This window comes from Amborella trichopoda, chromosome 7, assembly GCF_054954075.1.
Source record: "Amborella trichopoda isolate Santa Cruz 75 chromosome 7, AtrichopodaSantaCruz75HAP2 v2.0, whole genome shotgun sequence".
NCBI lineage: Eukaryota > Viridiplantae > Streptophyta > Magnoliopsida > Amborellales > Amborellaceae > Amborella > Amborella trichopoda.
In genome coordinates this window covers 9,075,314-9,103,021 of record NC_142342.1, presented here as the reverse complement: position 1 = coordinate 9,103,021, position 27,708 = coordinate 9,075,314, and the positions used below count along the sequence as shown (strand labels likewise).

General features: G+C 34.4%; 1 protein-coding gene across 3 annotated transcripts; it reads left to right on the top strand.

Annotated features, from left to right (window-relative positions):
* The first annotated feature begins 6,839 nt into the window (after positions 1–6,839).
* Positions 6,840–27,708, top strand: ATSEC20 (Sec20 family protein). 3 transcript variants are annotated; one of them, XM_006854291.4, is made up of 8 exons: positions 6,840–7,020; positions 18,037–18,338; positions 18,851–18,920; positions 24,932–24,987; positions 25,647–25,722; positions 25,879–25,915; positions 26,254–26,368; positions 27,322–27,708. In XM_006854291.4, exons 2-8 carry the CDS (start codon positions 18,055–18,057, stop codon positions 27,515–27,517), a joined length of 834 nt encoding a protein of 277 aa, XP_006854353.1. In that variant the 5' UTR covers positions 6,840–7,020; positions 18,037–18,054; the 3' UTR covers positions 27,518–27,708. The 3 variants fall into 3 exon arrangements, with proteins under 3 accessions (XP_006854353.1, XP_011627040.1, XP_020529217.1); XM_011628738.3 differs by having other exon boundaries at positions 18,022–18,338; XM_020673558.2 differs by having other exon boundaries at positions 18,004–18,338.

The following is a 27,708-nucleotide window of genomic DNA, read 5'->3' as shown; positions in this document are numbered from 1 at the left end:
ATGTCAATTCTCTAGTGCGTTGACTTGATTAGGAGACAAATTATAGAACTAATGACCACTTGCAGCTTAAAAGCTGAAACTTAAACTACAACACTTACCCCAAAAGTACAAAACAAACTAAAAAATCTCATCAGACAATCCCTTTCCATGAGGGTCACTGTGGCATCAAATGGAGCAGTTTATGAAGCTAGGGGTGATCGCATGAAATACACGATAAATATTATTACACGAAAATGTGAATCCGAGATCGACAAATAACAGATTTGGCTTGCAAGCATGCTTGTAAAGCCGTTCAAGTAATAAATGGGGATCCTGTTGATTATTGTCAAGAATATTTCACAGTTGCGAAATTTTGTGAAATATATTCCATAGCTATCATGTCAGTTACCTTGATCAACTTGTTTGGGCATAGTTTACGTGGACAACTTCATCTGGAGGGAGTATGAGTACTTTCACCTCACTCAAGGCGCTCCTCTAGCCGATTTAAAAAGAAGCGCATCGAGTCACAGGAAGTATCAGTGCTACCTATTCACTGTAGTTGGTGCAAAGGAACTAGTCATAACATAGCAACTTGTAAAGTACCCACTTGAAGGCATAAACTTGTACTCAGCTTAATTTGTTTGATGTTATTGTATTTGTAGTTGTGTTTATTTTGGTTAAAGAAACATACTTTATTTACATTTTCTCTTCTTTTTAATTTGATTGTTGTTATTGTACTTGTAGTCTTAGCTATTTTGGTTAAAGAAACATATTTTATTTACATTTTTTTTTCTTTTTAATTTGATTGCTATTATTGTACTTGTATTTGTATTTATTTTAGTTAAAGAAGCATACCTTATTTGCAGCTGTAGTTATTTTTGCCAAATCATATGTTGTGCACATGTAAACTCTGATAATATAAATAGATTTAGTGATGCAAGACTCAGAACAGTCAAGTGGAACAAGGGGCCCATCGACTTCCTCCAATCAAAGGGAAAATGTATGATACTCAATTTACTTTAGTTCATGATTTATATTAATTAAGTAATTATTATATTGTTAATAATTATTGATATATGTTATTAAATCCATTTCAAACAAAAAATAATTTTTGTATTAATGAATCAACTAAGACCTTAGGAAAATGGGAAATGGATCCATGACAGGTAGCTTTGGTTGAAAAAACCAATTTGAGCTCCTTGATAGACATAGGGGTATATCATATCGATTGCAGTCTACTGATGGCCTTTATTGGAAAGTGGTGCACGATGACTCCAACCCTATACGATGTGTAGCACATATTAAGGATACTTGTGACAACGAGCTTGTAACAAGCATCAGACCTAAAGACTAAAGGGCTTTCATCATGGAGTATTTGACAAATTGCTCTAATGGTGATAAGTTGAGCCGATTTAAATATACTTGGTTGAGGACGAAATTGAGCAGCTACCAAAAAAACCTACCAAATTAAAATTGCTTCAACACACTAGAGCTTATCGCTTGTATTTAGTCGGCACAACTATATTTGTTGATGCATCTCAAGGATTGACACTGACAAGTTACCTGCAACTATTTCAAGATCTCGATAAGGCAGGAAAGTATGCATGGGGTGCAACAACGCTTTCATTCTTGTATCGTTCCTTATGTAAGGTTGTCGACTGGGATATACATTTTAGTGGGTCAGTAACACTACTGCAGGTAACTTGTATCGTTCATTAAATTTTATAGCCAATACAATTCCTTAGGCTTCAAAGTAATTGCTTCTTGCTATATTTTTGCATTCTAGCTAATTTTTTTGCAGTGTTGGATCTATGAGCATTTTCCAGCTCTAGGCAGCAAGCCTACAATTATCACTATAGAAATGCCTAGAGCTTGCAAATGGAAGAAATAACCACGTAGGAAAGACCCACTAACAACATTTGATGATATCTCAATTGACATGGTTTGTTATTTGCTAGTGCGCTTATGTAATTTTAGATAAATACAAATACAAATAAGTTATTATTGTGTTTCGCTTTTGTTGTAGGTGACTTAGCAACCATATGAAGAGTACAGTCCACGAGATACACTAAGTAAAGAAAACGCATTGTGCTGGTCATAACTGATATGTTTCAACATTGCAGAGTTCTATATGCTTGATCGTGTATTGTGGCAATTTGGGATGATGCAAACGATTCCTGTTGGGCCACCTAAGTGGGATAGGAGGGAAAATATCAGCTTACATCCCACAAGTTGGATTGACGAGTTGAGTGTCGAGATAAATGATTGTCGGCAACGAGAATGTAACATTGTCAAGGCAGACGTGGATAAATATGGTGGAATGCCTACAAATGAATATATGAGCTGGTACAACATGTTCACCTATAGATATAAAAATACTTCAATGTGCCCCCACCCCCCCGCAGTCGCAATCAAATTATAGAAATACTCCGATGTGCCCCCGCTCGCAGTCATAATCCCATTTACCCCCTATCGCAGACCATCATGACGAGAGGATATTGGTATATTATGTAATTTGTGTATATTTTTTTTTTATTGACTTCATATGCATTCAACATAATTTTTTATTTTGTTTTTTATTGTCTACCTGCAGCGATTAACCTGTTGAGGGATGCTACAAGCTGCACTTAGGGGTGAAATATTAGCAGGTGAATCAAGACATTACGTACAAGCGACACATGAGTTACTATTACAAAATACTTCTATGGAGACAAATGCCGAGGAGGGTAGAGGGAGATGGTGGAAACGAGCACGAAGAGAGAGATGGTGGAGATGATAAAAACGAGAGTGAGGTGAGAGATGATGGAGATGAAGAAAACGAGACTGAGGAGGAAGATGAGAAAAACGAGACTGAGGAGGGTGAGGATGAAAGCGACATTGAAGACGGAGATGAGAGGAAAACAAAGAGCAAAAATGACAATAGTAGAAGCTTGCAAATTCAAGCTGTACTAGCCTTACAGGAGGAATCAAGGCATCATTTGTGATCACAAAGAGATGGAGATGTCCAGGTAGATGTAAAGGGAAATGGTATTACAAGCTGGCCAAAAAAATAGTTGAGGCGAAGAAAGTGATTTAGTTGTATCTTTCAATTGTTATGTATATTTGTACTTTGAAGCTTCTCTCTCAAGTAGCTAGCTAATGAAATGTCCCATTATAATAGTTTTTGTACTTTGAAGCTACTCTATTAAGTAGCCAGCTAATGAAATGTCCCATTATAATATTTTTTGTACTTTGAAGTCTTGAAGGTACTTTAGAAGTCTTCCATATACCTAGAATTTTCTTGAAAATCTGAGATTAGCCCACTAGCTCATATGAACATATGAGATCTGACGATCATGGATGTCATGTAGTACTTGAATTTTATTTATTTTTCTACAAATCTAAATCACTTGAAATTTTAGGTGTGTATTTTAATCATCAAGGCACACTTAATAAAAAATAAAATATTTGTAAAAAAATAAAATGACCAAAATACCCCTAAACATTTTTGGGGGTATTTTGGTCAATTTATTTCATGTAAAATATTTTTTTATATATATTTTTAAAAGATTCACCTATTTTTGATAAATACATGCCTAAAATTTCAAGTGATTTGGATTTATAGTAAAATAAATAAAATTTAAACACTACCGAACATCCGTGATAGTCAGATCGGCCCAGCTTCAATCGAGGTTGTTGGGCTATATGTTCATATGAGCTAGTGGGCTAATCCCAGCTTTTTCCACACAGGAATATATATATATATATATATATATATATATATATATATATATATATATATATATATATATATATATATATATATATATATTATATTTGTTTATTTATTTATATATATTGTTTGGTTGAAATGTCCCACAGGGAATGTATGTCATTTGAGGACAAGCATTGAAATCACAGGGATTTTTGAATTTTAAAGTGGTATCAAAGTATGTGCATCTACAATGTATCATAAATGACATACAATGCATAAAAATCCCTACAGTCAGGTGATATATTGGTGGGGTCCAGCGATCATGAGGGGCAGTCTGGCACTTAAAAGGCACGGTCCGACGATCACTAGGAGCCAGTCCGGCACTTTAAAGGAGCAGTCCGACGAAATTTTGGATCAATCCGGCGATTCTGGGGGCAATCCAGCATTTAGGTCAATGGAACACCCGGTTCAGCGTTCCTATAAAGGCAGTCCGGCGGTCAGGGCTTTCGGTCCGACGATTTGCTGTGTCAATCCGGTGATTGAACTCACTGGATATTCCAGTTCAGCAATCGTAAGGCGCAATCCGGCATAGTTTTTTATTAGTACGAAAATTTATGGGGGCAATCCGGCGACTAGGTCAATGCGGTGTTTTCTTCACTGGAACTGGCCCCGATTCGACATTATGAGGCATAGTCCGGCGCTTGGGCATGTTAGTCTGGCTTTCTTGTATTACAGTCCGGTGTTGTGCAATCTTGCAGTTTTTGGAGTAGTCCAGCATTTCATGTCACTAGCTGGTTAGGGGTCGAACCAGTTTTCTGTTAAAATGACGTTGTTTTGGCAAAAGTGGGCAAAATGGAATAACGACCGTTTTTTTGAAATGGAACCCGTTATTTGCAGCAAGTGAATCAAATTTTCTTGCTTTATTATTATTATTATTATTTATTTGATTTTCTTGCCATTTTTTGGCTTTTTTGTGTTTTAGTGTTTGTCAACCATTATTGATTGCCTATAAAACAAAAAAATTTCGAATCAAAGATTAAAAAAATAATAGGTCTTGGGGATTGAAGAGGCAAATTTTCTAACTTTTTGAAATTTCTGCCATTTTATCAATTTCTTCTCCAATAGGTAATGATTATTGATGAGATTTGAGAGTTTTGAATCATAATTGAATTGGTACCATATCCTTGTTTCAATTTGTTCAACAAACAAGATACATGGGGTTGAGTTTTGCTCGAAAATTTACTCGAATAACCCAAATTCGATCAACCATCTTTAATAGATAACGATTATTCATGAAATTTGAGGGTTTTGAATCATAATTGAATTGGTTACCATATTCATGTTTCAATTTATTCAAAAAACAATATATTTGGGGTTGCTCTTGGCCTCAAACTGTGCTAGTCGAAGAACTTGTGTTCGATCCAAAAAATAGATTTTGAATCAATTTATTGGTCTTTTTTGTCAAATTGATTTATGGATTTTGATCATCAAGACTTCACCTGTCATATAAATAGGTATGTTGATTTATAATTGAGTAAATTTTTTTATATGAATTTATTTATTGCTTGATGTCATGAAAATTTCATAGGTGTAAATTTTTTGCGATTTTTTAAATTAAATAAGAAATACCAAATATTTATTTATTAGATTTGGGGGGTTTGAAAGATGATGGAAGCCACTGCAAAGTTTTTGTATTGATTTGTTCGATTTTCTGAACATTGATGGTCGATTTTTCTTGAAATGTTGCTCGATTTTAGGGTTTTTGAGAAACCGATGTTTCAAAAAAAAATTAATTTTACTTAATATTATTATGTTAATAAATTTATTTTTTGATGATGAATATAGGAAGTGTTTTTCTATTTTTCTTACTAAAATTATATTTTTTTGATCAAAGTATGATTTTATGATAAAAATATGTTTTCTGATGAATATGACAAAAAAAATCGATTCTTCTCTTTTAAATGTTATATTTTTTTTCTAACAAACAAAAAAATAAGTGTCTGATAGCATCGGTCTTACTTTTGCTTCATTTTTTTTGTTCGATTTTTTTTTTTTTTTAAGTGCATGATATAGTTATATTTGTAACAATGGAAATGGGATTGCAATTGCAATTGTTATAATAATGGAATTGCGATTGTAATTGTGTAATGGAAATAGGATTATAATTGTGTTTATAGAGGCATTCAAAAGTTCAAACTTTTTTATTATTAAAAAAATTTGATCTTACTTTTAAATAACTGTGTTGGATTCTGATTTTTCTTATGATCAATGATGTTAAGTTCCTTCTTACCATTTTCTTATACTATTTTCTTATTTTGTCATAAGGATTGTTGATATAGCAATTTACTTTGCTGCTCAAGTGATAAATGTAATCATGAACTGTTAATATGATTACTTCGAAACTTTTGTTGGAATAGAGAGACAAATAAAATATATTGGAAAAACACAAGAGTACCCTGACCCTCTTTACCACTCTCATTACTAGTGGGTATTGTTAGTTGGACTTTATGTTGATGGTTGATGTTTTGTATTATGACGAAATATATTTGCCAAGGTGGAATAAAAAAGACAATTCTGGAGGGCGTATAAAGGTATTTTTGTGATTTATACCATTTATCTGAGACGCAGATTACTTTGTAATCAGAGAGGCGTGAGAAAGAAAGCTTTTGTAACTCTATTTTCCATTACCAGTAAAGAAGTTATCATCTCTCTTGGAAGTAGGCTGAAGCACGTATATTATTGCGTTGTGGTTGATTATTTTTTTTTTTATTTGTTTGTTTCTTATTTTTAGCTTTCGTGGATTGCTTGTCGTTTTTACATTTTGTAACTCCATTAATTAAATTAATGTCAAATTATAAATTGTCTTGCATATCTCTATAGTAATAATATATTAATTTTTGTAAAAAAAATTTCAAATTTTTTTTGTAAAATAATTATAGGTAATAAGGTAATATACACTTAATCTAATTTTTTTTTTTAAACTTTTTTTGAGATTTTTAGTTTTTATTTTATTTTTAAAATCTACTGTACTGGTTAGTCTCGGTGACCGCCCAGCTAGTTTGATTCCGGTTCTAACCGCTTTCAGGCCGGTTAACTGTACCAGTTCCATTTTGTGAGCACTGCTTAAAACTGTGTGGATGGATGGGGTGTGCGCGAGTTTCCAATGAAAACTTGGGTGCGCGATATTAACACGTCAAAAACCAAAGCGAGGCCCTTTTTTTTTAAAAAAAGAAAATACCACTCATCATCTTCCCTTTCTGCGTGAAAGATCATTTTTTACCCTCTCCGCAATCTCCTCCTGAGCAAGAGCAACCGCTGAGCGTGCAAGAGCAGCAACCTCTCAATCAGTGAGTTTTATGCAGATTTTCTATTTTTTTCTCACTAATTCAGTTTTTCGGATTCTCTGAGAGTTTTTTTTAGGAGACCCTGTAAAAACATTTAGAGCTTTTCTTATTTTTCTCTGTTGTAAATCTGCCCTAAAAAAAATGTAGGGCTTTCTCAATTTTTCTCTATTGTAAATCTCTTGGATTTTATTCTGTTTTCTGGTTTCTTGCTCCGTTTCAATTTATACACAAGTGAACAAGATAATCTGATGCATTTCCTTCATTCATAATATTGGATTCCCCCAATGCATGTAAAAAATCAGCAACCTTGATTCATAAATTTATGTATTGGTATTCTAGTTTACTGATTCTAGAGAGCTACAATAGTTCTCCATTTCGTGGCTTGAAATGGGAGCCACGATATTTTAGTTTACAGTATGGAACTTTCATCTCTTGCTACTGTCCCTCCATAACGAATTTTTTTTTCTCATTGTGGATTGGATTTCCTCTGTTTATTTGGTGGTTTTTGGTGATGTTTGGTACATAACGAAGCTGAATTTTGCCGTCATTTCTTCAAAATGGAATAGATGAAAATTTTGTTTCCCTTTGTCTCTCGTCTGTCCTTTTTCTTCCATCCTCTCTCTATCTCTACCCTCACCTACTCCAACATCTTTCCTATCTCCATCCTCTTTCTATCTCTACCCTCACCTACTCCAACATCTTTCCTATCTTCAGTTCTCTCTCGAACCTTTTTTTCACCTTTTCTTCATTTGCAGCGAGAGATACAGAGAGAGAAGGCTAAGCAAGGGCAAAATCGGCAAGAAGAGAAATTATAGAGAGAAAGGGCATGTTGTTTGAACTTTTCAATAGAGAGAGAAAGAATTGGGATCAATTTTGATTTTATGAGTTTTTTAGATTCATTGAAGAGTTGGTTATAGTGAGAAAGACCTTGCTTATCAATAGATCCTGGTGTGGCAGTAATATGTTTTTTTTCTCTCTAGGATTTAGTCAATTGTAGATTGATGTGTGATTTTGTCGCAGTATTGAGAGAAATTCAAGGATTTGTTTAATTTGACATTTGAAGATTTTTTAGATTGATTGAAGAGTTGGTTATGGTGAGAAGACCTCGCTTGTCAATAGATCCTGGTGTGGCAGTAATATGTTTTTTTCTCTCTAGGATTTAGTTGATTGTAGATTGATGTGTGATTTTGTCACAATATTGAGAGAAATTCAAGGATTTGTTCACTCTGACAATTGAAGGAGGGTTAGACAGAAATTCAGGATCTTCGAAATAGATGATTGAAGAGAAGAGTGTTGGAGTTTAGAAAGACTATAATTGATTTGCTAATTTGAAGTTGAGAGCTGAGATTATTTTTCTCTTTGTAAGGTTGTCAAAAAAACAAAACAAGGAGAGAAAATGTTTGAGGCAAACAAGGCATTCTGACGGTCTCTCTTCTTGCTCACTAATGGAGGATGTCGCTCTCACTTTGAACAACTTCCTCTCCAAAAAAGTTTAGAGAATGTTCCTATATTGCCTGTTTGTATGTTCATCACTATTGGGATGCATCCATATCGTCCTTTGATATCTTTTATGATATCTGGATCATTATTTTGCTTGAAGTTGGATTTGAATGGCTGAAATTGCTAGGAAAAAGCCCATTGTTTGCCTGGAGTTCACCTAACATAGGGTTGTTGCTTAGACCTATGTTCATTTGATCCATGAGAGCTTAGAAGCTTCAAGTGTATGGCTAGACTTATTCAAATTGTGTCATTTGGCCATGTTATAAATTAGTGGTATGTTACAACAATACTATGGGTTGTCATACTTTTGTTGCATTCAGTTTTGAAGAATGAGTTTGTTAGTATTCTTTCTTTGTTCATGGGTAAGGGAGCCAACATAGTATTTAGGAATGAAAATGGTGTGGGCTCCAAATTCTATATTCATTTCATTTTATTTTTATTCGTAATCTCATGTCCTCTTTAATATCCGACAAATTTGTGTTGAAGAAGCCATTTTCACAAGTAGACGCACTTATATCATGTGATAGTTAATTACGATTAACCATATGAAGCTAACAATATATTGTTAATAGTATTCCAAAATTTTGATTTATTAAGTTCGCTTTGTAAAATCATGCAAACTCTTCTAAAACAGTGGTTGCTTCCATGTAAGAACCTCTTATTAACAGGGAATTCTCAATTCTGAAAATTTTTTGTTGCAATCATTTTCTTCAAGGACCAAGTATTTCACATGATGCCTTTGCTGCCTGTGCATTGAGTGAAATTTTGACGCTAAGAAAATCAATTTTGTTTCTTATTTATGTAAATATTGGTTGCATCAGAGGGGCTTCACACCTTTATGAAGCACAAAAGTATTCCTTAAATCTATTTACATGTTTGCTATTATATTGGATGAATGGAAGGAACCTTATTTAATTACAAAATACTATTAAAAAATTGCATTTCGCACATCATATCAGTGAAATACATAATTACTAATATTCCAGGTAGTTTCCAGCTTTCCCATTGCCAAATAGGTGAAAGTACTAGCACCGCAGTCTATCAAATCAGGTTTCACCTTGCCAATTTTCACATGCATCTCGTAATCTAGGAAAGTTAGTAGCAGGGGTGATTCCCAGGGAGACAGCAGTGAAAGTTATCAAACGCCACCTAAAAGTATTGGGGGTAGGATGTCTACAAAGTTATTTTTGAGAGTATCTATAAAAAAATTTCCCCAGTTTAAATCGCCTGAGAGTTGTCGTATGCAGAGAGAGAGAGAGAGAGAGAGAGAGAGAGAGAGAGAGAGAGAGAGGGAGAAGAGTAGAAAGATATATATATATATATATATATATATATATATATATATATATATATATATATATATATATATATATATATATATATATATATATATATATATGTCTCCTTATTCTTTTTTATAAATTTATTATATCTCTTATGGATAGCATTTATCAATTCTTTTGGAAATTTCTTTAAATACCATTTTCTTATTTCTGCATTTTGTTCTGACAAATAGTCATTTTTTAGAAATTGAATATCTATTTTTCTCTCCTTTTCCAAAGTTAAAATATTAAAATTTTTATCATGGGTTGAAGAGTCTAAATCTATTTTTTAATAAACATGTATATGTATATTGCTGGTAGTTCTTTTAATCCTTGTATTTCTTTATTGTAAGATGCAAAACTTTCGTCTATAGAAGAGGCACAGTAACATCTCAGGGAGGAAGTAGAGTGCCTGGCTGGTACAGGCTTTCTTTCCTTGGATTGTATATTATGAATACTTTAAGTCCTAATGTATTACAAATAGATACCAAGGGTCACACAATATTCTTCCAAACCAACATAGATAAATCTAATACTGTTATCGCTAGATGAATTAATTGGTCCCAAATCATTCTCCCACAAAATTGGTCTATTACAAATGAAAATAAGCAATATAGGAATCAGATACAACAAAATCCAGACCAAATAATAGAACACTTTGATGGGGAAATTGAGATCCAGTTTAATTCTCGAAGAAAAACCAATATAAATATATCAGATATACAATCCAGGGAAAGAAAGCCTGTACCAGCTAGGCACTCTACTTTTCCCTGAGACGTTACTCTACCTCTTCTATAGACGAAAGTTCTGCATCTTACAATAAAGAAATACAAGGATTAAAAAGAACTACCAGCAATATACATATACCTGTTTATAAAACAAATAGATTTAGACTCTTCAACCCCTGATAAAAATTTTAATATTTTAACTTTGGAAAAGGAGAGAAAAATAGATATTCAATTTCTAAAAAATAACTATTTGTCAGAACAGAATGCAGAAATAAGAAAATGGTATTTAAAGAAATTTCCAAAAGAATTGATAAATGCTATCCATAAGAGATATAATAAATTTATAAAAAAGAATAAGGAGACAATAAGTTAAGGAGACAATAGGATTTTTTGAATGGTTAAAATTTACACTAAAAGAAAAAAATGTTGCTATCCCAAATTTTGAGATAAATACTTTAGAAACCCAATATCAAACTTATAGTACTATTGAAGGAGGGGATATAAGAAGTATACATCCACCTGAGAAAAATCTCCAAATCAAAGGAATACAAAAAGATAAAGTAGTAAAAGCAGTCCCTTATAAACTAGCCCCTAACGAGCATAAGTTAGACCTAATACCCCATATCATAGAACAAAACAATTATACTAACTTATACTTACAATCTATAGGAAAACAAACAACTAGATTAGAAAATATTGTAAGACAACCCCAAGAAAAAATAGAAGAAAAGAAAAAAGCCATACTCTTTAAACCACCTCCAGAAATAAATAATGAAAGGTTTAATTTAAGAAAAAAAGAAAAGAATAAAGAATTAATGGACCAATTAATACAAAAGTTATCCCAGCTCGACATAAAAGACAAATCAAAAGGTAAAAGGATAGTTTTAGAATCAGAGGCTATGGTCATCCAAGAAGAAAAAACTATTACAAATATAGAAAATGCTTTTAAGGAAGATATAGATAAAATGAATATTAATCGAATAGATTATGGAAGAAAATGTCCTACTAGAATGTATCATACTAGGCCTACCCCTGTAGATATCCAATTTGAAGAAGATTTAATATCTCATACAGTATCTTATTCAGGACGAACCATTGTAAATTGGAATATGATGGTATGTCAGACCATCAAATACTAGATACAATGAAACATATGACTATGTATGCATCAGCTTGTAAAATAGCTGGTAATCATGATTAGGAAGTCGCATTGTCTGTGGATTTACAGGATGGCTAAGAGGTTGGTGGGACTTCCATATGAATGAAAGCACCAAAAACCAAATACTTACTGCAACCAAACAATGGGTTGTAAAAAATGAACAAAATCAGGATATCCCTTATAGTGAAAGTGATGCAGTAAATACTCTAATATATACAATCACTCTTCACTTTGTAGGAAGCACATCCTTATTAGAAGCAAGATCAGAAGATCTACTTTCTAACTTAAAATGTCCTACTCTATCTCATTATAAATGGTATAAAGATGTCTTCTTCTCTAGACTCCTTACTAGAGAAGATAGCAGTGTAGACCACTAGAAGGAAAAATTCATCACTGGTTTACCATATTTGTTTGCCGAAAAGTTAACAATCGTCTCAAAAATAAAAATGGGAGTATAATACCATATGCTGCCTATACACTAGGAGAATTATCAGCTGAAATCTGTGCAGAAGGCCTTGCCCTATGCATAGACTTGAAACTGAAGCGACAATTGGATAAACAATGAATGATCGGGAAAAAAGAGTTAGGGGACTTCTGTGAACAATTTGGCTATAGTATAAACCCGGCTCCAAATACAGTTTATCAAAGGAAAAAAAAAAGTATAAAAATAATAAAACAAGAAAAGAACATAAAGATCAATTTATGAAAAGATTCGTGCCTAAGGCTAAATTTAAAAAAGGGAAAAAGAAAGTACCAGTTTGTTATAGATGTGGAAAAGTTGGACATTATAAGAATAATTGTAGAGTTAAGAAAAAGATTAATGCTTTAATATTAGAAGATCATATTAAAAATGAGATATATGATATTATTCAAATAAATAGAGATTCCGAAGATAGTACATCTGATTCTGATTCCTTAGCAGGAATAATTGAAGACGAAAATTTAATATGGAGTAGTTCAGAGGAACAAACTAACTCTGACTCAGATGAACCAATGAAAGATTGTTTTTGTAATACTCTCTCACAAATGAAGAAAACCTAATATTAGATTTAATAGAAAAGATTTCTGATCTAGAAGATAAAAAAGAGATTATAACTCAATATATAAAAATAGTTAAAACAAAAAATAAACCTACTCCTCTTATTAAAACACTGGAGGATTATAGCTTTTCTAAAATAATGAGGAGAATAAATAAAACCCATAATGTACAAAAAGAACCTACTATATCGGAGTTAAAGCATGAAATTAATGAAGTGAAAACTGAAATACAACAACTAAAAAATAGGATAAGAATATTAGAATTAAATAATAATTTGTCTGCTAATATGACAGACAATAGGGTCGTAACCCAAAAACGGTATACTCTAATAAAATCATAGTTAATAATGAATATAGTTTTCAATCCCTAGCACTCATAGATTCAGAGGTAGATTTAAACTGCATAAATGAAGGATTGGTCCCTACAAAATATTTTGATAAGACTACTCAGATACTCAATACTGCTGACGGTAGTAGACTTTTGATTAAATACAAATTGTCTAATGCTGCTGTCTTTAATAATGGAAATTGTTTTGAAATACCTTTTATTATGGTAAGAGGTTTAAGTCAATCTGTATTCTTGGAACTCCTTTTTTGAATCTCCTTTACCCTTTAACCATAGACAATACTGGAATAGAAACTACAATAGATGGGCACAAGATTAAGTTCGATTTTATAGATAAACCAAAAATAAAAGGAATTAACAATGTCAAACAAACTGTTCAAAATAAACAACAATTTCTTTGCCATTTAAAAACAGAAATAAAATATAAGTTAATAGAAGATGAATTATTACTTTCTGAAAATAAGAAGAAAATTGACGAACTTAGAACTCAAATAGAAAAAGAAGTTTGTAGTGAGATACCCAGTGCTTTTTGGAATAGAAAAAAGCATATAGTAACTCTACCATATGAAGATGGGTTTAAAGGAAATCAGATACCTACCAAAGCCAGGCCCATCCAAATGAACTCAAAACTATTAGAAATATGCAAAAAAGAAATTGATGACCTACTCAAAAGGAAATTAATAAGAGAAAGCTCATCTCCTTGGAGCTGTTTTGCCTTCTATATTGAAAAGGCAGCAGAAAAAGAAAGAGTACCGAGGCTTGTTATAAATTATAAACCTTTGAATAAAGTACTTAAATGGAGAAGATATCCTATACCCAATATAAAAGATTTGCTTGATAGATTAATCAATGCATGTATTTTCTCCAAATTTGACTTAAAATCAGGTTATTGGCAAATCCAAATAGATGAAAAAGATAGGTATAAAACAGCCTTCAATGTTCCATTCGAACAATATGAATGGAATGTAATGCCGTTCGGATTAAAAAATGCTCCTTTTGAATTTCAAAAAATTATGAATGAAATCTGTAATCCATACATGAAATTTATGATAGTATACATAGATGATGTACTTATATTCTCAGAAAATATTAATCAGCATTTTAGGCATATAAAAATATTTATCAATGCAGTAAAAAATGCAGGACTTGTTGTATCAGTTAAGAAAATTAGTTTATGTCAAACTAAAATCAGATTTTTAGGACACAACATATTCAGGGAAGTATCATCCCTATTGGTAGAGCCATAGAATTTGCAGACAAATTCCCAGATATTATTCTTAATAAGACTGAGCAGCAAAGATTCCTAGGTTGCCTAAATTATATTGGAGACTTTTATAAAAATTTAGCTATGGATGCAAAACCTTTGTTTGATAGATTAAAGAAAATTCTCCATTCTCCTAAATGGACAAATGAACATACTCTTGCTGTAAGAAAAATAAAAAAACATGCTAAGAATTTTCCCTGCTTAACTTTATCTGATCCAAATGCCTTTAAAATAATAGAATGTGATGCTTCTGATGTTGGGCTCGGTGGAATTCTTAAACAACAAATGAACAATACCAAACAGCTGGTTAGGTTTACATCAAAGGCATGGAATTCTACTCAACAAAACTACTCTACTATTAAAAAAGAAATCTTACCAATAGTTAATTGTGTAACAAAATTCCAGAGTGATATCCTTAATAAAAAATTCTTAATTCGCACAGATTGTAAAGCTGCTCATGATATTTTATTACGAGATGTTAAAAATTTAGTTTCCAAACAAATTTTTGCCCGATGGCAGGCTATTCTTTCTGCTTTCGATTTTGATATTCAACATCTTCATGGTTCTGCTAATTCTCTTCTCGACTTCCTTACTCGTGAATTTTTGCAAGCGGGAAAGGTATATATATATATATATATATATATATATATATATATATATATATATATATATATATATATGTAATGGGTCGCTTGGGTACCCTGGATATCCAAAATCAAGTTTGCAAATCCAAGTTTTGAGGCATGTGGACCGTTTGGCTCATTTCAAGGGGCCGAAACCTAGTTTTCTGTCATCCCCAAAAGGGCCTAAAACACGGAAACGTGTATTCCCCAAAAATGTTGGAATACACATATTCCAGGTTTTCCCTATTTGAGTTTTACTCGAAAATGACACCGCCTATGTCTTTTATCTTCACTTTTTTATTATTCCTCTCTCTCTCTCTCTCTCTCTCTCTCTCTCTCTCTATATGGAGAGCTCTCTCTCCACCACTACATGCCCTTTGTAGCAATGCTTGTCCTCTCCAATTTTGACAAAAACGGAAGCCAAAAACTACAAAAATCGATTGCTCGCAGCATTATCATAGTTTGAGCTCCGTTGTGGTTGGGTTTTGTTGAGAGTCGCCAGAGTTCCAGGTATGGTTTCTGAGGACCATGAAGAATTTCTTTCCTCGAAATGGAAAAGTATGCTACTTCGTGACTTTTCTGTTCTGTAAACTCATTTATCTTGCGAGGGTTGTTTTGTTTCAATCTCTGAGTTTTCATGAGATATCCCCCATGATTATTGAGATTTGTTTATCAATGGCTTTTTTTTCCCAGTTTATGTGATTTGTGATTGTGTTTAGGAGAAACCCTGTGATTTGTGGCTTCTTAGTTAGATTTTTTTCGGGTTTTCCTGTTATTATAGCTCTATCTATCTCTATGATACTTTTTTTGGGGATTTCTTTCCTGATGATCTGTGAGATCTGTAATGTTTTTGGGTCAATGATGTGTTTCGTGTGTGCTTTTTGTCTGGACTTCTCCCTAATATACAGTTTTTAATGGTTTTTGCGGTACTGTCAAATCAGCGGTTTGGGATTATTTGTCTATGAAATCTCTGATTTTGTAAATCCAAAGATACGTTCTTGTATTTGTGGAAGCAGCTGATTTTTTTATCGCTTGAACTACCATTGTGACATCAGTTGTTTACCTTGGAGTGCCCTGGTCGTGATTTCTCCAGTACTTTGCTGGTGTTTTTTTATATGGTTATACCTGGTTATGGTTGAAAACAAATCTTTTCATATTCAAGTGGTGTTTCTTAGCTGGTGTTAAAGATTATTGCTGGGGTTTCTTTTATGGAATTTCAGCTGGATTAGCTCTGCCTCGCGCTTTCCTTGTCCATCATTCATTAAGCGTTTTTCTAATTTCTTCAAAATATTCATTTTTTGATCAATACAGAAGAAATGCTTTGAACATGTTAAGACTCCTTGTTATATTTTGATTTTTTACTTAATATGTTGGTTTTGAGTTCAGATTGATGTCTTCAAATTGGTTGGGTTTCCTGCACTACAAATAGTGATAAAAAAGGTGCCTCTGAATTTGGTACAATGTAGTTGCCTCTTATTAATTTTTTTGCTAGTCTTTATGCATTTGAAAATTGTCTTGGGTTAACAATGAAGGTTTGGTGTGATTTTAGCTCCATTTGATATTTATGCTTTCTCTCTGATTCTTTGTTCATTACAGTTCTTATCATTTTGATATTTATTTTCGTTATATGAAGTTCAAATTTTTGGCAATAGTATAAACTATGAACCAATGGTGTGGTATAACTCATTTACAGAGATGTACATGGTGATATGTAATGGGTTCTCTTCACGGATGGATATCACAATTTTGTAAAAATTCCATCATCTCTTGATTGGTGCTGGGAAAAGAGCTAGCAATACTTTACCAGATGCAGGAGTGAATCCTGTTTAGACTCGTGGAGCTCGAGCTCTTTTGTTTACCAACTAGGTTGAAGTCTATTGTGCACAGATTTTATTCTTCAGAATATTCAATGGGGAATTCATTTTCAAGCAAAAGACATGATTTCTCTATTCAATTCTTCTTGCTCTTCATAAAATCAGTCAATTGATTGGCATCTGCCGACTTGAAGGTTTTGATTGATTTCAATGAGTTCATAAAGCTGAATGTTTATATTAGTCAATTATATGATTATATATAGACCATTAGGTATCAATTTGGAGATCAGGTGGTGCTAGGGAATTCTCCATGGTGTCATGAATCATTGAACTTTCATTGTAAGAGATAGCAATTGGTTGTAATTTGTATATAAAGAACTGTATGGGATGTTGTTGGTCAGAAGTTAATGCTAGTGTGTAACTTTGACAATCAAAAGAAAATATTGTGCAAATTACTTTTTGCAGACCGTTTGATAGTGAATGGTTGCTTTTGTTATTGTTGTGCCACCATCTTGTTTCTCTGTATATCTGTAAACTTTGTTACTCTGGAATCTTTAATATATCAGATGATGGGCTTTCGGCTTGTATTATACGAAAACTAACAAATAATCACCTACTTGCAAATTATAAGTAAATTAATAAGGCTAAACAATACATGTATAGTAAAATTTTGATTTTAAAATGATAAAAAAAAATAAGATCTAAAATGTCTAATTTGTTTATTATACTGTGAAGTGCAATTTTGGACTTCATGAAAATTTTATATTTAACTGCTTCACTCTTTAGTGAGATGTATTATGGATAGTGATGTAATTTTGGAATAACTTATGGATCGTGGAGAGAGAGAGAGAGAGAGAGAAAGAGAGAGAGAGAGAGAGAGAGAGAAAGAGAGAGAGAGAGAGAGAGAGAGAGAGAGAATCATAATTCGACTATTAAATGATCAAAAATATTTCATTGGAAGTTTGTCACATTATTGATAACTTCTTCCCAAGAAATCTTTTCGATTGGTGATATATTATTATGGAATCATTAACTTATGAACTGCTAAACTGGTTTAACAACATACAACCAAAACCTGGTATTTAGTCGAGCCAAACAGGGCATTTTTCATATATTGGGTTCTTCCAACAGCCAGCCAAACAACATTATTTTCAAAATCAGGTTTTACATATACTAGAATCTGCATAACCAGGTTTTGAGGCATATCCAGGATTTGCGTATCCAGGGACCCAAACGGCCCATAATGGACGAGGTGGAAGAGGCAGTAGAAAAGCTGAAATCAGAATGGGAAGAGACATACGCTCAAACTCAAGGGCATGTGAGATCGATAGAGGGGTGTGGAAAGTCAGGAAACGGAACAGAGGAGGCCAATTCTCTTCCTAGATTGAATGGAGCTTCCCAAGATGGATTGGCCCTTCTCAGATCCATGCAATTCAGGCTCGATCTTCTCGCTCAACAGATGCCCACTGAACAAGGGACCCAATCTGCACAATCCACTTTGAAATCATGGAAAGATAAGTATCAGAGGTATTTACTCTCTCTCTCTCTCTCTCTCTCTATCTTGTCAATTTGGGTGGAAAATGCAGTTATGGTTTTCTTGAGTAATTTGAGTTCAGAGAAAAAATGCAATTGGTTTGGGAAATTTGAACGGTTATTTTTCTTCGACGAATGTTGGATTCTGAAAATATTGAATGGTTTTGGTTTGATTTTCATCTTGGTTGTTTTTGAATGGCTTCTGAGTTGGTATTGAATTGTTTATTCCATAGGGATTTTGTTTCTGAATATTTGTTCTTCATCTTATTGCTGCTGTAATCTTGAAGTATTTTTGTTCTTGAATCATTTTGGGGTTAATTTGGAAATTGGAAGTCATCTATTTGGGGTACCCATTTCTCTGTTTCTGGTTTTTTGTTTTGTTTTCCTTAATTGCTTTGTTCGAATTTTGGGGTTTCTTTCTTAAGAATTTGCTTTTCATTTTATGCTTTTATTGTTATTGCATATTTTCCTTTTTGTGTTTAATTCACCTTTATACTGTCCTCTAGTTTGCATATGAGCCTTAGGAATGCAAACATACAAGCAAAGGCAAACATACGGAAGGCCGCTCAGGAAGAGGTAACGATTCCATTCACTCTTTTATATTTTTAATGTAATTGTATCTGGGTGTTCTACTCATCACCTCTGATCTATTATAGTTAATGTATGTTTTAGCAATGTTTTAAAAATCCGTGATACGGGCTCAGACTCACCCAGGTCGCTGGACCCTTCAATAACTTAAAGACTTAGTGTGAATTTGACTGGAGTCACTGTTTTTTATGTATTTTCATGTATCTTGTATGTCCGACTTGGCCTAGTCGGCCTTTGACTGGGGCTTTGGGAAGAGTCCGAGCCCAAGTCTGAAATTTAATCACTGTGTTTTTGAAATCTGTTTACTGGGAAATTGTAGATGTTCACGACTCAGTTAATTGTAAAGTAAACTCTGCAACTGCTCTAGTTATCTGATGTTAAAAATTTCATAGAATGCCGCCCAATTGGTCTGTTACTTTTTCATACTTTGTATCTATGGCCTCATATTTTCTCCTTCTTTGATAGATAACTGAAATTCATCAAACGACAATATCTAAAAACCAAGCATTTTATGTTTCTGGATCTCTAATTAGAATACTGGGATTGTTATCTAAAACCAATATAACCTCTATGTTTCCTAATTTGGAAAAGGTTACGAGACCAATACGTCATGTTGAATTTCTCTAGTAGAAAAACTTGTATGTTTCTAATTTAGATGCTGTCTTGACATCTCCTTTGTATTTTATGATGGTCCGTTTGTATATTCTTGTGTTTTTATTGAATAAGCTCTGTTACTTATTGAACGGAAAGACGTTAGCTATTGAATTTTCTTTGGTGCAACTAGGTGAAAAGTTAAAAAGTTGGATGTGCATCATTGTTTAGCTTTTGCATTGATTGTCAGTTTGTCTCAAATTTGACTATACGATTATGATAGGGATAAACAAAATTTGACAAAACTTCGATTGGGCGAGACCGTTTAGGAAAAGGTTTCTAGCCCAACAGTTGAGAAGACCAGCCAGAGAGGCCAACATAACCCACCCTATGCCAAAGAGAGAAAATAACAAGGTAAGACAACAATTGTAACTAAAAAACAGTGCATAAGGTGATCAGCCATCTCCTTTGTCTCCCTGAACATGATGCCAACATATGAAACTGGTTTCCTGTATGTTGGGGATGGTTGCTGGTGAGAGCCATGGTTATAGTTGCAAAACATTATAAAAGTTTGGCCCCTTGAGGGGACCAGTAACTTTAATGATAGCCAAAGATCTTGAAACCTAAAGGATTGTATAGAAGCAATGGTTGGTTTATCCAATAAAGTAGCAGTAGGTTCTCATTTCAAGATTAGCTGGTCTTCTCATGAGGTTGCAATAGCCGCCTCATAAGATGTTACCATCAAACACATAGAGCATCTTGAAATCTTTGCTTCTTAGGAATGTGGACACCAATTCCTATTCATATGCCACTTAAGGCACTTCTTAGCATGCATGTTTGGTTCCTTGGCTTGTGGAAGAGTGTAGAGAAGCACATTAATGAAAGGTCACTTCCCCCGTGCTGGTCGCTGTACTAAAAGAAGGTTATCCTGTCCCAACCTTTAACCAATTGCCATCTCGCCTTTACTTGTTGATGGTTACCCTTCTCCATATCTAAACTGTTTTAACATTTGACCATCATAGCCATTTACCAACAAGGCTTGATTTCTAATCCTAATGGGCTATAATCCTCGATCCACCTGCGAATTCTAGCTAATGGACAGCCTCTCTTATATAACCTTGTCAAAATGGCGAGTTTTATAAATTCCTTGCAATAAGTTGTGTTTCGTTCTTGATTGGTGAGATCTCCTTTCATCGGTGGCGATCCCACTATGGGAATGCAACCCCTCACCTCCTATAGGTGCGATCCCCATGTCTGGGGAATTGTGATCCCAATCCAGTTGTTTGTTAAAGGAATAGAAACAATAACTGCATTTCATAAAAAAAACAGAAATAAATACATGCATAATCACCAAAAAATTAAAAAGCAATAAATATACTACTTAAAAGTAAGCAACAATTATTCAAATCCATGCTCCATAAGTTTTTCAATGAGAAAGATATTCTAAAATCTGCATCAATCAAAAAAGAGTTTCATATTGAATGCTCCCACAATCATATATAATGTAGGGACTCGCCTCAACCAAATTAGGCCTCTATATTTACGAAGTCTCTTTATGACTACATCTGACAGTCATGTTATTATATGATGCGAAAATGACATAATTAGATGTGACATGAAATCTGTTCAAGGACTCATGATTGACTGCAATGTCCTTAAGCTATCCAATACTAGGAAACTCTCGCGTTTCTTGGAAATCAAGGATATACATGTGTTGTTGAAATCTAGTGTAGAACCTGAATAAAAAGCAACACTCTTCTTGCAGAGAATAGAAATATCACATGGATCATCATGACTCTCATAGGAAAATGTGCTGGCATTACCAAACCAAATACGGCGAGTAGGCATAATATTTTGATGAATGAATAGGAGATCCTTTTGAACAATCTGTTATAGTTGGAAATTCCTAATTTCTCCATAAAAGAATGGTAAAGTTCTACATGTGCAAGATTGGGCATTGAGTTGAGTACCCTAATTCTTCCTTTGTAGATTACAGGAGCACAATCTTGATAGCTTCTACTGCAGTGATTCACAAGCTTACGAAACTCATGACAGTGGATTGTCATTTCATTTGGGAAAGAGTTTTAGCTTGGATTATTTTTGTTCTATATATTTCTTCAAAAGTATAGGTTACTAATTTGTTCCCAAGAGCTATTTCATCATTGCTGCCTATCTCTTGTAATCTATCTAATGCCTGCTATCCCTGTCGTACATTTTTATATTTTGTGCATTGTGCGGGGGTCATTTTAGTGAATGCAATTGCACTGTGAGTGCACGTGTGTAGCATGCATGCCTGCACATTAGGGTTCTCATTTATGTAATTTTGATTTCCTTCAAAAGTTTGTAACTACTAAAGTAATGTAGTGAGTATATTTTTACATAGTTTCTACAATTTATCACTACTGATGTTTGGCAATGTATCTTGGCTTGGAATTCTTTAAATATCAACTAGGGATATCTGAATGGGTGTGTGATGAGGTTGAGGATCATGGTTTTACTGTTTTTGCACGAGCGGTGGTGATTCTTTGACTGTGAATGTCAAAGGAACATGACTATTTAGTGCATGTGTGGCAGCTCATGATTGTTTGTATCTGTGGTACGAAAGTACTTACAACTTTGAGAAGGCCTTCCAAAACTGCATTGTTTTCTACCAATAAAGAATGTAACATATTGTAACAAGGTTATTGAAAAAGACATTATAAAATGGCACGGGGCATACTTCTAGGGAAAGTATAACATGATACTCTTTGACTGGTTCTTCCATAGTCAGGATTGGATTGTACTTTCCCTACTCTAAAGCTCGACGTGACATTTCATAATGAAAGATCATAAGTTGATCATCATGTGTGATGACTAGTGGCATGGTTTATCAATGTGAGAGTTATCTATTTTCGGATTAAGCCAGTACATTAAAACATGGCTCAGGCAGCAGACTGTGCACCTGCCCGAACCAAGTCAGAATAGGAGTACAATGATGATATTGGCTTGAAAAAACTATATAAAACTCAGAATAGGAAGTAATTGATTTTATTGGCTTGAAAAATAGAAAATCTGAAAAAGTGGAATTTCAGAAATAAAAATTAGAAAGTAATAAAAACATAAAACTATATATTAATGAGTTATAAATCAATTACATTTGAGTTAGTAGAAAATAAATCAATTGTATGAATTTAAATTGGAATAAATGACACATCCCTAGAATTTCTAAGCCAATCCCTTGATCTTCGATGTAGAAGCAAATTGATGTTTCACATCCTTGTCAAGGATTCCTTAGGAAACCCAAATTAAGTCACATAACTTATTTTTTGGGGTTGAGTTTGGATCGAGGAGATCCGAGCTCTGAAAAATTCAGTTGAATAGTAAATCCAAATGTCAAATCTCTCAAATCCTATTTCTTTTGTGAAAATCAAGATTGGATCTAGACCCGAAAATAAGCTAAGGCTCATTGAAGATCGGCCATTGATTGCGAACACCAATTTTGTTAGTTTTAGTGTCCTTAAGTTGATAAAAATATATTTGGTTGTTTTCTGTTGGTCTTAGATTTTAATAGTGTATTGGTCTAAGAAGGCTGAAGACCTTAAACTTTCCCTTAAACTGTCCCAAGCCCGCGTAAAAGGGGTGGGTTGTGTTAAGTAGGTAGCCAATGTAAAACTTTGCCAAAACTTCTAATGAATCCAGAATATAAGACATCTGCTTGCGTTAAGGCGTTCCCCATAAGCAACGTGTTGTACCAGAACCTAGGTATAGGGTGAAATGAGCAAGGGTTGGCTAGGGTGTAGGCTTTGGGACCATATGGTATTCTAATAGAGGTTTGGAAGACCAAGTTGTTCAATAAGGTATCGAGAACAAAGAAAATACCAGAAGAATGGAGGAAAAGTACCATGGTACCTATTTATAAGAACAAAGGAAACACATGGCGTTCTGTGAACTATTGCGGGTTCAAACTTATGAGCCATTCTCTCAAGTTGTGGGAGAGAGTGATTGAGCAACGATTAAGTCATGAAATGAGTGTATCAGAAAACCAGTTCAGTTTTATATTAGGAGGTCAACAACTGAGGCTATTTTCTTACTTAGACAACGGATTGAGAAGTTTAAGGTGAAAGGAAAGGACCTCCACCTGGTCTTTTTTATCTAGAGAAAGCTTATAATAGAATACCTAGAGATTTGATTTGGCGGGTATTGGAAAAGAAAGGAGTCTCCAGACACTACATCGACTTGATGAGAGATATGTACGAGAGAGCGTTAACTAGTGTACGAATAATTAGTGGAGAGACGAGTGAGTTTTCAATGACAATAGGTTTACATCAGGGGTCTTCATTGAGCCCATAGCTCTTTGTCTTAGTTATTGACGAGTTAACTAGGAACTTACAAGATGAGGTACCGTGGTGCATGTTGTTCGTTCATGATATAATTTTGATGGATGAGACGTGAAACGACATCAATACAAAGTTGCTTTGAAGGGTTTCTCTAGAATCTAAAGGTTTTAAAATTAGCCGGAGAAAGAACAAGTATATGGAATGCAAGTTTAGTAAAATAGGAGTAAAGATGAGGAAGTAGTTAACATTGACGACCAAGAAATACTAAAAAGAGTGCACTTTCGATATCTTGTGTCGATAATTCAAGAAAAAGGAGAGATTGAGGAAGATATCGCACCTAAAATTAGAGCTGGATGGGTGAAGTGGAGATGTGCAACCAGAGTGTTATGTGATTGCCGCACACCAATGAAGTTGAAGAACAAGTTCTATAGGATATTGTGAGACCAACTTTACTTTATGGGGTAGGATATTGGGTAGTCAAAAAATAACATACCCATAGAATGAGTGTAGTTGAGATAGTTGAGTGGCGAGACAAAAAAGGATAGAATTCGAAATGAATACATTTGGAGAATTTAGGTGTGGCACCAATAGATGATAAAATGAGATAAAGTAGATTTAAGAGGACTGGCCATGTGTGGCTCAGACCTAGTATAACACCGGTTACGAGGTGTGAGTTAGTTCAAGTGGAAGGCTCAAAAAGGGCAAGGGGTAGGTCCTAAAGGACATGGCTGGAAGTAGTGAGAAAAGATACGTGGACTTATAGCTTTACTGAGGGTATGACCCTTAATAGAGCAGGATGACGGACTGGGATTCGTGTAGCCAACCCCAATTAATTAGGAAAAAGCTTTGATAATGATGATTAGTTTTGATTTGAATGTGTATACAATTGGTGATAATTCTATTACATCGGTGCATACCACCAACAAAATCTGCCTTTTTTGCTTCTATTAAATTATTTACTGCATGTCATACCATATTGGGTATCATTTACATCCATTATAATGGTTTGCAATGATTTGCCTTGATCCCAAGAAGATTCTTTTTGACAAGGTACTTGATTTATTTCCTGAAAATGGTATTTTTGTTCTGCAGAGGGAGCTCCTCTTGGGAGGAGGTGAGGAGTCTACCGTTCGAAGGCGCAATTTACAGTATGTTTCTTTAATTCTGTTTCCATTAAGTTCAATATTTCTGCTTCTTTTTGGATTTTGTGATGTGGAATATATTATTGCTATATTTGTAGTGTTTGTTATGCTTACATATTGAACTATTTAAACTATTCAAATAAAGTTCATAATCTTCCAGACATTCTAGTGTTTATCATTGCAGTGTTTATCATCTTTTTCAAATAACTCAGGCAAAGCTGTTGCCAGTGGTTAAGTTGACCCTGTTGAGAGCTTTTCATTTTTAACTTGCGGACATTTTTAAGAATGTATATATACCTAACTGTAATCCGGTTCAACCGTAGAGGGGAGCCTACACACATTATAGCCCTAGTGAGGCGCATATTATATTTTTCCTGTGTTCTTCTTGTCCTCACTACTGCAGCACCCCTCACCCTCCCCGCTCCTTCCTCTGATCATGACATGGTAACAGAGCATGCAATTGCAGCATTACCAGCCTTTAGATTGTCTATCCATGTTTGGTTGTTCTAGTTCAATCTATAACTTTCATTCTTTGCTAGTGGAGAGCTAATCATATTGGACTTGAACTTTAAGGACTTATCATTTTGTTGCTTCTTTCCTTCTCAAATAACTGTTATACTTGAGCCATTATAGTTAGATTTTGAGGGCCCATTTATTATTTTCAGGACAAAGGCTGGTTTGACAGGAGCTGCAGAAAACATAACGGAGAGTCTACGGAGGACTCGTCAACTAATGGTTCAGGTTGTGTTTAAAGTTTTTAATTCTGAAATTCTTAATGTTCTTTTTAGTATTCCAATGCCCCACATGTAGTTCAGCATTCCCATTTGGACTGGTGGGATGTCTGTAATTGGGGTTTCATGATTTCATCATTAGTAACTCGCTAAAGGTTTTCTTCAGGAGGTGGAAAGAAGTGCAAGCACACTGATGACTTTTGGTAGGTTTTTCTATCTGTGTATATGCGTTTTCTGCTAATTTTTATGAGCACACCATACACCATTTGATGTATATTTGCATAGTATATGGTCTGTCTGCGTATGATATATGGTACATGACTAGGGCATCTACTATTGGCTCTGGATCATGGACTGTGGAGATTAACTTAGGAACAAATGAAACGATATCTGCTTGGGTTGAATGGTGGATGGTCTGATGGGGTGTCAATGCATGAATATGGAAATATTTTGCTTTGGTTTCTGGTGCACTAGTTTCTTAGAAAAATGTTAAATTTCTTCCTTTTCTACTCTAAAGCTGTGTCCATGTCATGTGGATCAGACAATTCAACCACAGTTTTGAAGAAGGCAGAAACTGAATACAAGGGCCACCGCTCGTTGCTGATGCGTACTCGCAACCTCCTCACAACCATGCGCCGCCAGGATGTCCTTGACAGGTCTCTTTCTGTATCTCTTGTACATAAAATAGTAGTGCTAATGATCAAGTAAATGAAGACAACTCCCTCTTGTCGCTCTGAAAGTATTTGTTCTGGTAGTGAAGTCTCTCTTTCTCTCTCTCTCGTACTTAAAGCATCTCTCTCGTACTTAGAAACAATTGTTCTCGTAAACAGGTAAAGCGAGATGAGTCTCTCTCTCTCTCTCGAAGTATTTTTCTCTCTGTTAATTAAAATAGCTAACTTCATTCTGTCTATCCTTGTACTTATATTAGTTGCCTTCTCCTCCTTGTTCTCTATCTCATTCTAAGTATAATCCTTGCAGAAGGCCATGCTAATACTGCTCTCTCTAATCCTCTATATAGTTTTACTAATGAAGTAGATACGCCCCCACCACCCGCTTTTTCTCACTCACACCCAGACGCGCACACAAGGTTTTTAATGAGCCAAGCCAAACCGAGCTAAGCTTGACTTGAAAGGGTAGACCAGCTTGAGCTTAGCTTGATTAAGGCAGGGAAGCTTGGCTTGGCTTGGCTTGGCCTGACCTCGTTACTAAACAACCTCTTTAACAAGCTTGGTTAAGCCATAGACAAGCAGCCCACTGTCCCATAATCAAGGTGATATAAACATCTGAAGATGAGTTTTCTGTTTGAGTTGGGGTTAATTTAATATGACATGTAGACTGTCTATTTATTGTTACGTATATAATAAATTAATCATGCTCAAGCCGAGCTTGGGTTGAGCTTATCTTAGCTTGAACTTGGCATAGTTAATAAATATGAGCGAGTAAGCTTGGCTTTGGTTGGTTTGCACTTTGCAAGCTGAAAAATATTGCTCAGGCTTGGCGCATTATAAGGCGAACTGAGCCAGTTTCTGAGCTAACATGACTTGTCAACAACCTTATGTTCTGGTTATTCTTCCATTGGACTGTTTGACCTAAGTCTATTGCTAAACAGGATAATCATGGGGATCGGTTTTATCTTCTTCTGCTCCGTAGTCCTTTACATAGTCTCCAAAAGAATTGGGTGGTTGAAGTTGCAGAGAAAGATAATGGAGGCCATGAAAACAGGTTCTATTCCCACCCATCAGGAGATGAGACCTGGGGCACCAACGATTAATGACAGTGGTGCATTGGACCATTCAGAACTTTAGTTCTATGTTTCTCCTGTATTTGTCTGTAATGGGTTTCCCTCTTCTTTTTATCCTTTCTATTTTTTACATTATGGCTAAGTTATGATAAAGTTAGTGTAGATCAAGTGTGATGCATTCTTTATTGGAGGTGCACATTGCGTAACAATTTCAAAATTCTGGACCCGCCCTTGAATTGAAGAAAACCTTATGAA